The 12,440-nt window shown below is 39.4% G+C and overlaps 1 protein-coding gene across 1 annotated transcript in view; it reads left to right on the top strand.

Annotated features, from left to right (window-relative positions):
• Nucleotides 1-11,991, top strand: part of LOC311290841 (uncharacterized protein) — a 123,166-nt gene extending 111,175 nt beyond the window's left edge. The window contains exons 2-10 of the mRNA XM_084409552.1: nucleotides 8,541-8,640; nucleotides 8,744-8,848; nucleotides 9,017-9,151; nucleotides 9,241-9,282; nucleotides 9,378-9,485; nucleotides 9,807-9,878; nucleotides 10,003-10,199; nucleotides 10,294-10,759; nucleotides 11,775-11,991. Of these exons, the coding sequence (XP_084265678.1) occupies nucleotides 9,061-9,151; nucleotides 9,241-9,282; nucleotides 9,378-9,485; nucleotides 9,807-9,878; nucleotides 10,003-10,199; nucleotides 10,294-10,467 (684 nt within the window). The 5' untranslated portion in view covers nucleotides 8,541-8,640; nucleotides 8,744-8,848; nucleotides 9,017-9,060 and the 3' untranslated portion in view covers nucleotides 10,468-10,759; nucleotides 11,775-11,991. The remainder of the gene's footprint in view (nucleotides 1-8,540; nucleotides 8,641-8,743; nucleotides 8,849-9,016; nucleotides 9,152-9,240; nucleotides 9,283-9,377; nucleotides 9,486-9,806; nucleotides 9,879-10,002; nucleotides 10,200-10,293; nucleotides 10,760-11,774) is intronic.
• The last annotated feature ends 449 nt before the right edge of the window (nucleotides 11,992-12,440 follow it).

Below are 12,440 nucleotides of genomic sequence, written 5' to 3'. Positions count from 1 at the left end.
ATGGTTCTAACAATGTGACCTTTTCTAGATATGCACCATTACACTAAACCGTCCCATACTGAGTAGGCTGTGTCATTTTACAATAGGGCTTTTTCAGTGGAAATATAATCCCTCCTGCTTTGAGCGGTCTCTCTGGAGGCTTCACATCTACTGAATGCATTACTGGTACCTCCTTTCAGGATCAAACCCCTAGTCTCCAATCACACCACTACATGCCACTCAAGCGGCTTTCATCTCAGCATCGAAAGCCGTGGGGTTGCATATCTGATAGCTTTGCAGCAACACTCATGCACACGCACATGATGTAATGGAAGCCAGGAGACTTTCACCTCAGTTAAAATGGATTTTGCTAAAGGCAGTTAAGTTAAAACAAAACTATTCTCTTAATAATTTGGCAACATTGATACCAGAGAGCAGGTCTTGATTCCAGCAATAATGCTAAGGTCCTGTTAGATGTATTTACAATCTGGATGGATCTATAATGATTAAAGATGGATGAATTTCAAAATATTCAAAGGGTCAAGGTTTAGCTGGTTAACTGCACAGTCTGGCTGCCAAAATCATCTTTCTCCATTGACAGACCGTTCTAAATTAGCCGTGCATTATGGCGAGTTGCTGTCAGTGCTTTCTCCAGTGTTTATATGAGATGTTGTTTGGATTTGCTCACATAAAATTCTGTCTGCTCCAAATAACCAACCAGGTCGTGCAAAAGTCAGGCTAATAAAAAATAATAATAATTTCAGAAATATTAATGCTTAAAAAATAAATTTTACAGCATCAGCACTATTATTGATTTTGCCATATGACTTGACTGGGAAGTGAAGCTGATTCAAATGCAGACGTTGCATGAATTCTCTAATTATGACTCTTGGGGAGACATTTTCCATATGTCAGATGATGATAAGTACAGAAGTGCTGAATGGAGCATAAATACGCATTATATAGTAAGGCAGATGCCTGACGGACCCCTTGGAAGGATTTGATTTGAAACTTACCAAGAAAAATGGAAATATGCATAAGCAAACAAAACCTTTTCAGTACAAACATTGGTAACATTTTACAATACAGGTGCACTAATATGCAATTAATTCATACTTAACTAATGCACAGCTAATCATGTTAATGAGAGTTAATGTATGACTCATGAAGAACTAAACCATTCATTAATGATTACTGTTTGCTGTTAATGAAATGTCATCATGTATTAATTCCTTATATAGTATTAACTAATAGTGTAAATTAATTCTCACAATGGGCCAAAGCCATGTATTTCAACTTCTAGTTGTCTGCTTTTATTAATCATTAGCTAATGATTTGCAAAGATATCATGCTATGACTTTGCTTGTTGTGGCACATGACTATTAGCTCATTATTAAGTAATATGTCATTGCTACCCGATATAATTCAAACTGTCAGTAATAGGTAATCTAGTTGTGAGTGGCCTTTATTTAAACTGAATGTTTGTTTATCAGTAGCTCGAGGAGATCACACTTCAACACCTGAAGCGGCTGACAGACTGCATGAGGGAGTTGAGGCTGGAGGTTAAAGATTCCCCGCTGTCATACTGAGAGATGCTTCAGACTGGAGTGTGATCATTCTGGGCTGGATGAGAGCCCTGCTCATGACAGATATATTGATGCTCAGGAACTGAGCTTTAAATTGATACTTCTTTAAGAGCTTTTCATTGGATGAGTGGAAACTGTGGGTGGAGAAATGAGTGGGCTTCTCAGTGACATTCAATGTAAGCATGAAGCTGTTAATATGAATGTCATTTACTTAATAAAGAGTTGAGTTCTCAATTTTGAAAGTCAAATTTTTTTTTAAGAAAGACTGCTTGGTTTGGCTAGTTCTGGCTTCGACATGAAAGTTAGCATTGTGTGCAGCGGAAATTAATGCAATGTCACTTTGGATAAAAGTGTCTGTTAAATTAGCCTAGAAATCTAGACGCACCCTGGTGGCAGCAAAATGTATTTTGCAGCCAGGGCAGTCTAGCAACTCTCCATTGACTTTCGAGCTGCAAAAACCTAAATTGGGTCAGGCCAATCACGTCGTGTATAGAGTAGGCGGGGCGGGCTTAACATATGACGACAGAGTTGCGACGGTTACCTGCCACTTGAAAACAAAGAATGGCTGCTGCTGGCGAACATCTTTCGAATCGGCGTTGTCCGCGACTCTGGAGGACTTGGAGTTAGGTTTTTCTTTGACAAAAGAGCAAAGAACGGCACTTAAGTCATTCTTAAAAAAGGAAGATGTGTTCGTAGTTTTGCCAAAAGTTTAATCTATCAACTGCTGTTGGGAAAACGCTCTGGGCCCGGTTTCCCAAAGCGTTCTTATCTCTAAGTAGTTCTTAACCTATTCCTTAACCTCTCTCTTAACCTTATGGGACGGTTCCCGAAACGTTCGTACGCTAAGTATATCTTTTGTAAGTCACACTTTCGTAAGGTTGGTCTGGACCACTCTTAGCTTTACCTTATCACTGTTGCAGGTCTATATGAATATGATTCTGAAGTTTTAATACACCCAGACAGTATTAAATTAGGCTAATTCAAGTGTTTTCATGCAAAGAATAAAATTGTCATTACACTGATTGTTGTTAGATTTTTAATTATATTATTATACAATATTATTAATTTAATTAAAACGCTCTTTTAAATGCCAGTGAAAGCATAGGCTACTGTCAGTTAAGTCCTATTCGGACGCTAATATTGTTTCTCATGGGCTCGTCCGGTATTTTAAACATTTACAGGGGCCAATCGGTGATTTTAGTGCCGTCCGAATCCATAATATCAGTGTTTTTCTCACCCAATCCGCGTAAAAATCCCTGGCCAAATTAGTACCTACTGTTTTTTGACAAACAGATCGTGTGGTAATTTAATTGCCGTCTGAATCCACATCTCTGAGTTTACAAGAGATTAAAAATTCACGGTTTAAATCCTTTTTGATCACTGCCGAGCACCGTGCCTAAGATGCTTTTATTACTGCAATGCTGGAAAGTATTTACAAGAACAATATTTCATCGCAGCTCCACCTCAGCGAACAAAAATGGGAAAGAGAAGAAGGCACGTACATTTTTGAAAAGGTTATTGTGGCAGCAATATATGTTACAATTTTAAAATATGTAGGCTAGGCTATTATAGGCTATTATAGTTTGGATTATTTTTTATAATATCCAATCATAATAAATTGCAATTTCAACTATTTCTGAAGTGCTTCATTTATAAAGGTCACCGCTTTCTCACATAAACAGCCCCTGCACGAGAGAATAATTGATTCTCGAGCCATCGATATCAAACAATTCAGCAGCATCGCCACGGACAGCGCCGGGTAACGTCGCACGTAAGAAGGTATATCTTAAGCAGCTTCCTAAGGTATGGTTCGGGGAACACACTTAGGACACCTCAAAGTAATTAGTTAGATTATAATAAAGAAAGGTAAAGAGAAAAGAACTAGATTTGTGCCAAATCAAAGAACTAAATAAAACCAAAAACCAGTCTTACTAAAGAACAAAAAAAACAATGTAATCTGACTAGATCAACGTCCGGCAAGAACCAAACAAAACATCTTCAGCGTCAAAAAGACGCCCTAAATAAACTATTCTTACTAACAAAAACAAAACTTACAAGGAGTGGCACAAGTCACTAAACTGGTGTTCTAAACACAAATTGATCTCTCAGTGTGGCATATGTATATCACGTGATATCTAAGCTGTTCTTTTCTCTTCCCCCATTTAACAGTAGATCAAACCACCAGAAAAAAACAGCGCAAATGAACCTCACTTACGGAGGTCTCACTACTGAGTTCTCAAAGAACACATCAATCCAATTAATGGTACAGGTCAGGCAAACTAACAAGCGAGAGCTCTAGCGTGCACAAAGTCATCTCCCGCCTCCAACACAGGTGCGCTCTTTATAGGCACATGGCGCACCCTCATTGGTGTAGCCGCGTTGAATCATCATCCAACAGCAATGATGACGATGACGTCGCCCGGATGATTGACAGATGGATAAGCCAATCAGGTAGCCGCATCATCCTGCTGACAGTGACAGTGAAACAAAAGAAAGAGCGTACGGGAGGGAAAAAAAACAACAACAACAGCTCCAAACAGATAACAGTATAGGACGTAACAAACATAAACACCTTTGGTAAGATATATCTTTCGAGCTCTCTTAGCGCGCTAAGAGTGAGCGTTATCGGGAAACCGAGCCCTGGTTGGTTGAAGCGCTGTCCTATTGCGTGCAGAGGGAATTTGAAAGACAGCCGTTTATCCTCCCGCCCCTCGGATTGAGCCGTGTCTATGGTGAGTTGCCAGACCCAACATCTTGATGTAAGTCTGGCTTGCCAGGCTACTGTTAAATGACTTTAAATGTAAATCGCCATCTTCTCATTATCTGATCCCATTAAAGGCTAAAAAAAATTATTTAAAAAAAGAGAGTCTGATACATCAAGCAACTGTATAATGTATCACACATTTGGGATTTTAAATCAATAATCCCTACACTGCCTAAAGAAAGGGCAGTTATCAAATTCCCATCCAAAATGTCAGCTGCTTGCAGCCAAAAGTGGAGCATGCAGAAATCTTGTCACAAGTCGCACGTCTGACACAAAAAGTAGCATGACAGAATTCATTATCTTACAGTTCATTGCATTGTGCTTCTCAACTTGCAAAACAGCACAATTCATCACAAGGAACGATTTCTGAGGTGAAAGCCTCATAGTACCCCAAGGCCCCTGGAATTAGTCTTACAAAGATGAAATTACTCAGGGTCACAAGGAACAGAGGCGGATAAATGGTGCAATTTTACCTGCATTTCAGTCACAATGAGAGTGTAAATGAGGGTTAGTCCACTGTACCGAGGAAGGCCTCCAGGATGATGCTAATGATCCTCCAGGCAGAAGCACATTAATTCAATTGAGATATGTGAAATGAAAGTCTTTGAGTTATAATTCATTCCCTGAATATTTGCTGTTGCAGAATACAGGGAGAGTCTGTGTACTACTGCACTGAATGACATGAAAAGCAATGGATGAGGGTCTGTGTGTGCCACACCTCTGAATAACATAGCCTACATGTTTACTATACTGCTGAATATTATTTGAGGTGTAATTATGGTAAACATGTTCACATAATCCACATTCAGAGGCTTCACATACTTTTTTCTAGTTGTATTTACACTGTTTTATCATTGCTTTTGCTGTTAGGATTAGTAACTTGCTGTTTTTGTGACATCTTGAGCTCATTTTCTACTCAAAAGTGATCCAACGAATGTTACCGTTATTGTGTACCAAGTAATGAGATCTCTGTGTTCGGGTGGTTATCACATTACTACACAATATCAACTGTATTATTTGCTGAGATGTTCTAAGTAAAGAATACACTTTAAAAGCACAGTTTAATTTAGTGTTATATTATTTGAGTAAAATGTAATTGTAACAGAGTAGAAATTACTCAACAAACTTGAACTGGCCAAGTTACAGATACTGTAACATGATACAGATTAACTTTAAGTTGATTTCACTTAATTTCATATATGTGAAACTTACTTAAAAAATCTGTGTGCAAAAACTTCCAAAAGAAAAATTAAGTCAGATTTACTTTTTTTTTTCAGTGTATTTCATCAGATACATTTTATGACCGTGTTATTATTTTCTTGTCTCAGATCATTATTTTCAATGTTAAACTATGAAAATATAATTGCAAATTATTTTATTATATTTAAAACCATGATAACCTGAATGTATTTACACTCACCTAAAGGATTATTAGAAACACCTGTTCAATTTCTCATTAATGCAATTATCTAATCAACCAATCACATGGCAGTTGCTTCAATGCATTTAGGGGTGTGGTCCTGGTCAAGACAATCTCCTGAACTCCAAACTGAATGTCAGAATGGGAAAGAAAGGTGATTTAAGCAATTTTGAGCGTGGCATGGTTGTTGGTGCCAGACGGGCCGGTCTGAGTATTTCACAATCTGCTCAGTTACTGGGATTTTCACACACAACCATTTCTAGGGTTTACAAAGAATGGTGTGAAAAGGGAAAAACATCCAGTATGCGGCAGTCCTGTGGGCGAAAATGCCTTGTTGATGCTAGAGGTCAGAGGAGAATGGGCTGACTGATTCAAGCTGATAGAAGAGCAACTTTGACTGAAATAACCACTCGTTACAACCAAGATATGCAGCAAAGCATTTGTAAAGCCACAACACGCACAACCTTGAGGCGGATGGGCTACAACAGCAGAAGACCCTACCGGGTACCACTACATCTCCACTACAAGTAGAGTCAGAATTTGCCGTAAACAGAATGAGAACATGGATCCATCATGCCTTGTTACCACTGTGCAGGCTGGTGGTGGTGGTGTAATGGTGTGGGGGATGTTTTCTTGGCACACTTTAGGCCCCTTAGTGCCAATTGGGCATCGTTTAAATGCCACGGCCTTCCTGAGCATTGTTTCTGACCATGTCCATCCCTTTATGACCACCATGTACCCATCCTCTGATGGCTACTTCCAGCAGGATAATGCACCATGTCACAAAGCTCGAATCATTTCAAATTGGTTTCTTGAACATGACAATGAGTTCACTGTACTAAAATGGCCCCCACAGTCACCAGATCTCAACCCAATAGAGCATTTGGGATGTGGTGGAACGGGAGCTTCGTGCCCTGGATGTGCATCCCACAAATCTCCATCAACTGCAAGATGCTATCCTATCAATATGGGCCAACATTTCTAAAGAATGCTTTCAGCACCTTGTTGAATCAATGCCACGTAGAATTAAGGCAGTTCTGAAGGCGAAAGGGGGTCAAACACAGTATTAGTATGGTGTTCCTAATAATCCTTTAGGTGAGTGTACATTTGATCTAAAATACAGTAAAGAATAATATTGTGAAATATTATTACAATTTAAAATAACGGTACCCGACGGGTGACCCGCAAATTTTGCTCAAACGGGTGAAAAATATCCAACTGTGGATACGGGTGCGGGTCGGGTCGGACACGGGGGAAACACGGGTCTAAACATGGGTTTAAAACAATCACATGCAAACGTAAAATATATATGCATATTTTTAGGAACACAGATCTACAAAAATATGCCTGTATTTCAATAAGTTGATAAAATAATTTAAAATCCACATCAGTTTATTTGTGCCCACGCGCCACGCCCTCCCAGGAATCTATAACGTTACCTAGGCTACTAGTAGCCTAAAGAAGAAGCTGCTCTATATTTGGTGCAGAGGCGAAAAGGGGATGCGGATATTTGCCAGCCAGGTTCAGGAGTTGAGCAGCAGGCTGCTGATGCTGAAGTCATCAATCCCCTCGATTTTTGCACGCAGCCCTCGAGGCCTGGATGAGCTTGAACGATGGAAGGCAACTGAGTTTCGCCTGTTTCTGCTATACACAGGGAAACTGGTGCTGAAAGGTGTCTTAAGAGAGGACCTTTACAACCACTTCCTGACATTGAGTGTTGCTGTTGGGTTGCTGGTGTGTTCAACACTGGTGCAGCAGCACCATGACTATGCTCACCAACTACTACAATACTTTGTAGAGAAAGGCTGTGAACTGTACGGGCCCACCTTCCTGGTTTACAACACACACACCATGCTGCACCTGTCAACAGATGCAGTGTGCTTCAAAGGCCTGGACAACTGCAGTGCTTTCATGTTTGAGAACTACCTCCAGGCCATTAAGAAGATGGTACGATCTGGAAAGAGTTCCCTGGCTCAGGTAGCAAACAGACTGGAAGAGAGTCTGAACCGGCCAATTGCACAGCAGAACTTCTAAAAAAAGGAAGGACCAGGCATACTATTTGGAAGATGGACATTGCTGTGAAGTTGTGGATCAGGTAGAAAAAGAGGGAAAGGTTAAATGCATAGTCTACCGCCACCCTGAACCTCTTTTCTCTCAGCCATGCAGTTCGTTTTTGATTCGGGTGTTCCAATACCACAGGAGGAACACACCGATGAAGAGGATTCCTACAACATAACTCTGGAGGAGCACCATACTAGTAGAGAGGGGGCAGATTACAACTTTTATGGCAGTTCTACATCAGGTCTGAAGAAAGGTGAAAATGGATCTGAGGGTTTAAGACCAAGGAGAAAGTCTTAGCCCAAAGGCTGAATCGTTTAAAGACTCAAATTTTCCATTGTTTATTTCTAAATAAACACGACAATGTATCAAAGGCTCGATTACCTTGTATCTTACGTCACGGCACCGTAGCTGCTGTTTTTGTAAAAATAGGCTCATACCCCCGTGACTTCCTGTCAGGCAGCAGAATATACCTCGATGCTTAAAGACTGTGCTTCTGCAATGGAAGGTCTGGACTCTGAATATTAAATGAAGCTCGGAAATGGCAGCTGGGGGCCTAAGACTGCGCAGGACACACCTGACTTTTGAAATGGGAGGTCTGAACTGGGAAGATTACAATGCAGTGTTGTGGTTGTCTCATTTCTAGGTAAATGCATAGAATTCTCTCAGGCAGGAATATGTCAGTGGTCATTGAGGTTGTCTGTCACTAACTTTTCTTCTTTCTAATCAACAGTATGTCTTACGTCGTTGTTGAATTCCTGAAGGGAGGGAGTGAAGGGAGTGAAGGGAGTGTATCTGTGGTGGCTAAATGTTGGACGTATAAGGAACTAATGGTATTTTATCAGATCATTGGCTATTGACTATTTTCTGGGGGTGTCAGTATGTACTGTACTTTGGAAAATACAGTGGTCAGTAAATGTTATTCATGAATTTCAGGATGAGTATTGTTACTGGCCTGGGGGCAACCCGACAGCCAGAGCACGAAGAGGGGAACAACCTGATCCTGATACTTGGATTTCCAGGAAAGTCAAGGTGTTACAGGTACAGTTGTATTCATTTCTTGTCCTGTTTTTGCTGTGCATGCTTAAGTAAATTTTTTTGAAAGCTGCTAAGAAAGCAAAATACATTGCATCATGTAGAATACTTGTGAAATGTTTCAACTAATCCTATATTGTTTGTACTTTCCCTAATGTTCACATTTCTTTGTAGCTGACTTTAACCAGGCACTTCGGTGGTTGAGAAAGGCCGAAACAATGTCAAACGTGGAAAGTGCCGAGGATGGGGCTGTGCTCTCAAAAAGGACATCAAAAAGGCCAGCAAAATATGCTTACAGCAGCGATGAGGGTATTTACATTTTCATGTAGTTATTTATTACATGCTGTATCCCTGACTGGTTTGTTGACTGGAGTTTATTGTATGCTTTTTAAATGAAGACTCTGCGGAACAGGTCCTCCATACTAATAAGAAATCCAGAGGTATGATATTAAATAATTGTTCAATATTTCTCAAGCATGCCATGCTTCACAAGACAGGGTCCCGTAAATGAATGATTAACCAAAGTATCATCTAGATTTGTCCCATGGACCACCAGAGGTGCCACTTACACGGAAATCTTCTGCAGGACCAACACACCCTCCACCTCCCATCTGCATCTTTCCGCAGACAAACACTATGAACAGTAAGTTAACAATTGTTGCATAAGCTTTGTCAAGTTGTGCGGATCTATATTAAAATATACCTTATGTTGACATTTTTTATTTATTTACACAGACCTTGATCCAGTTAGTCCTATTCATGTCTGATGGTATGATTATATTTTTATTGTTGGTTTAATGACTTTGAAAATCTTGTTTATTTGTAAGCGTTACAGTTATCAACATGGTGACACACAAGAAATGTAGCCTGGTGATTTGAACTTTGGTAGGTCTTGTTTTATAACATGCTGAACCTAAGTGTTGAGTTTAATCGCTTGCATTTTGTATTGCATATGTGCACACAGAAACTGCCAGCTGCTCCTCAAGTGTGTCAGACTCTATCTCCGCCTTAACCCAAACGGTTACAGTAATACAAGGTATGTTCATTTTTATTGTGGGTAAATTTCAGTCATGTAATAACTGCAATGTGTTATCTTTCCACTTTGTACATTTCTGACCTTCATTTTAATGTCTTTGAAACATTTTGTGTTTCTGAAACAGAGACACTTAAGGCAACGTTGACCCGCCAGGATGTGATGGCAAAAAACATCCAGGAGATCCTCCTCCGGTTAAACCAGACTGGAGGAGCCAGCCAGGGTCCGGAGACCCCAACAGAAATCGATGTGGCCCAGTCTTTGGAAGAACTTGCTGTCTTGGAGGCAAAACTGAAAGAGCTTCCGGACTACAAGAAGAGATTGGTGGGTGATGGTTTAAACATAAAGCTATGTTTTATGTAGAGCTGAATATTTACCGCATTACTGATTTTAAATTTTCTGTATTACCTCTGTGTAGACACACCATCTCAGTCTGATTGGTGGAGCCAACCCGGGAGAAGCTACAAGGCGTATCATGAGGGCTGTAGCTTCTAGCAGTGTCTGGAAGAACTACAGCCTTCATGGGAAGAAGGGGAAAAAACGTTGCTGCATACAGCAGTGTACCAGGTTATCAAACGTGAGTTTAATATAAGTGTTACTTTTGGTAATAATTGTGTGGATGTTCCACAGCACAAAAAATGCATTTATGCTTGTCTAAACAGTTTCTGCTTTACAATTGGTTCATGGTTCAAAATATAGCTTGCTTTTTTCAAATCTAAAAGACAATCTCAATATTAAATGCCCTTCTGCTTCATTTAATTTATATTTCAAATGAGTCCACCACTTGTTTTGTCATGCTGAGTCGGTCCGGACTACAGGACAAAGCTGTGGAGGAACTCGTCACAAATGTTTTAAAACATGCGCCAGCCCACAGTAAACTACAGGTACAAATATACACTTCTTGTGAGCATTTCACTTAAAAGACTGTGGCAATCGACTATTACTTGTAGGGATGGGCCGATACCACTTTATGGAATGAGTAGCAGTACTTAGTATTTCATTTTTTGTACTTGCCGATACATACAGTGTACCGATACAAGTACTTTTAATAACTGTGCCAAATGTCACTCATCAAGCTAAAATTTGATCTCCTTAGATGTTGATCAACCAATTCAAATCTAGAAAGGTAAATGCTCCAACATTCACAAGAACATCATTAATATTGCAGATCAAGAATGTGTAATTTATATATTTATTATAGTTTGTCTCCTTCCCTAACTAGAAAGACAGAAACACGTTTGTGAAAAGTCAATGTATGTTGTATCACACAAATGTATGTTTGTGTTTGCATTTGTACTCTACATTGCAGACATTTTTTTTTTGTAAAATGAGAATGTCTGAAGTGAATTTCTCCGAAGAGGGATAATGACTTTATCATAAAATATTCAGTTAAGATCATGTTATTGTAATCAGTACACAATTTTAGCTGTTCTGTCACTGTTTTTGAACAAAATATACATAGGCTACATCGCATTTCATACCATGAAAGAGAAAGTAGACTGCCGTTCTCACTAGTCTATGCATAGTGCTGGATACAGCTACGTCCATATTGAAACAGTTACGTGAATCAGACTTACCAGTTCGTTGGTTTTGTTGTTCCAATCGTTAAATTGTTGAGCAATACTTTTGTTTCCTATATACCCCCTCTGGCACTTAAAGAAAACAACTATACGTTGCGCAGCATAACGCTCTTAAATGTGGTGGAAGTATCGTCTTGTAGTATCGGGCCTGTTTTCACAAGTACGAGTACTTAAGCCCAGTATCGGGCCCGATACTGGTATCGGCCAATCCCTAGTTACTTGGTATAGTTACTCTTACAAAATGGTTAACACTTACTTCCTTGGTTGACATTCAATCTTGAAGGTCTGTTCACTGAATTTATTTCAATTGTTTGTCTAGGTGCAGTCAGTCCCAGAAGTGGCGGTCCCACAAGAGATCAATAACCAGCAATTCAGTGACACAGATTAAGATTCAGATGAAGACCTTTTTAAAGTGTTTTACATAGTGATGTTTATTTTTTTTCATTTTTTGCTTTAATGTATAGTTGTGTTAATTTTTTTCCCCATTTGTTATTATAGTGTCTGTTAAATTCTGTTAAATAAAATCTGCAAAAACACTTTTCAGTTCTTTCAATTATTCTAACATGTGTTTACATTAGTGAATGTTTAAACATGTTTTTACCAATAGCTTGTTTGCATATGACGTCACCTCACTGCGTTGCCATGGCGCGAAATGCAGATGGAGGGCAGGAAGTGATTTGCTACATTTAGAACCACTATAACAAACTCAAAATGCCTATGTTTTGCGTCGTTTATGGTTGCTCAAATCAATGAAACCACGAGGAGTTTTTATCGAGTACCAAAAGTTGTTGTTCATAAGGGGGAAAAAGGCAAGAAATTGACCGAAAAACGCCGGAAAAAAATGGCTTGCAAACCTACGTCGGAAAATGCCTGTGTGTGCAGTGATCACTTTGTCAAAGGTGAATTAACTTATGTGGCTATGTTTGTGTAACGTACCAGTTTCTGAACTTTGTAAAGTCAAAGTAATTGTTTCTTCTTTTCTTTG

This window comes from Rutilus rutilus (assembly GCF_951802725.1).
Source record: "Rutilus rutilus genome assembly, chromosome: 5".
Taxonomy (NCBI): Eukaryota; Metazoa; Chordata; class Actinopteri; order Cypriniformes; family Leuciscidae; genus Rutilus; species Rutilus rutilus.
Note: the sequence above shows the minus strand (reverse complement) of the source record. Positions and strands in the feature narration are given on the sequence as shown.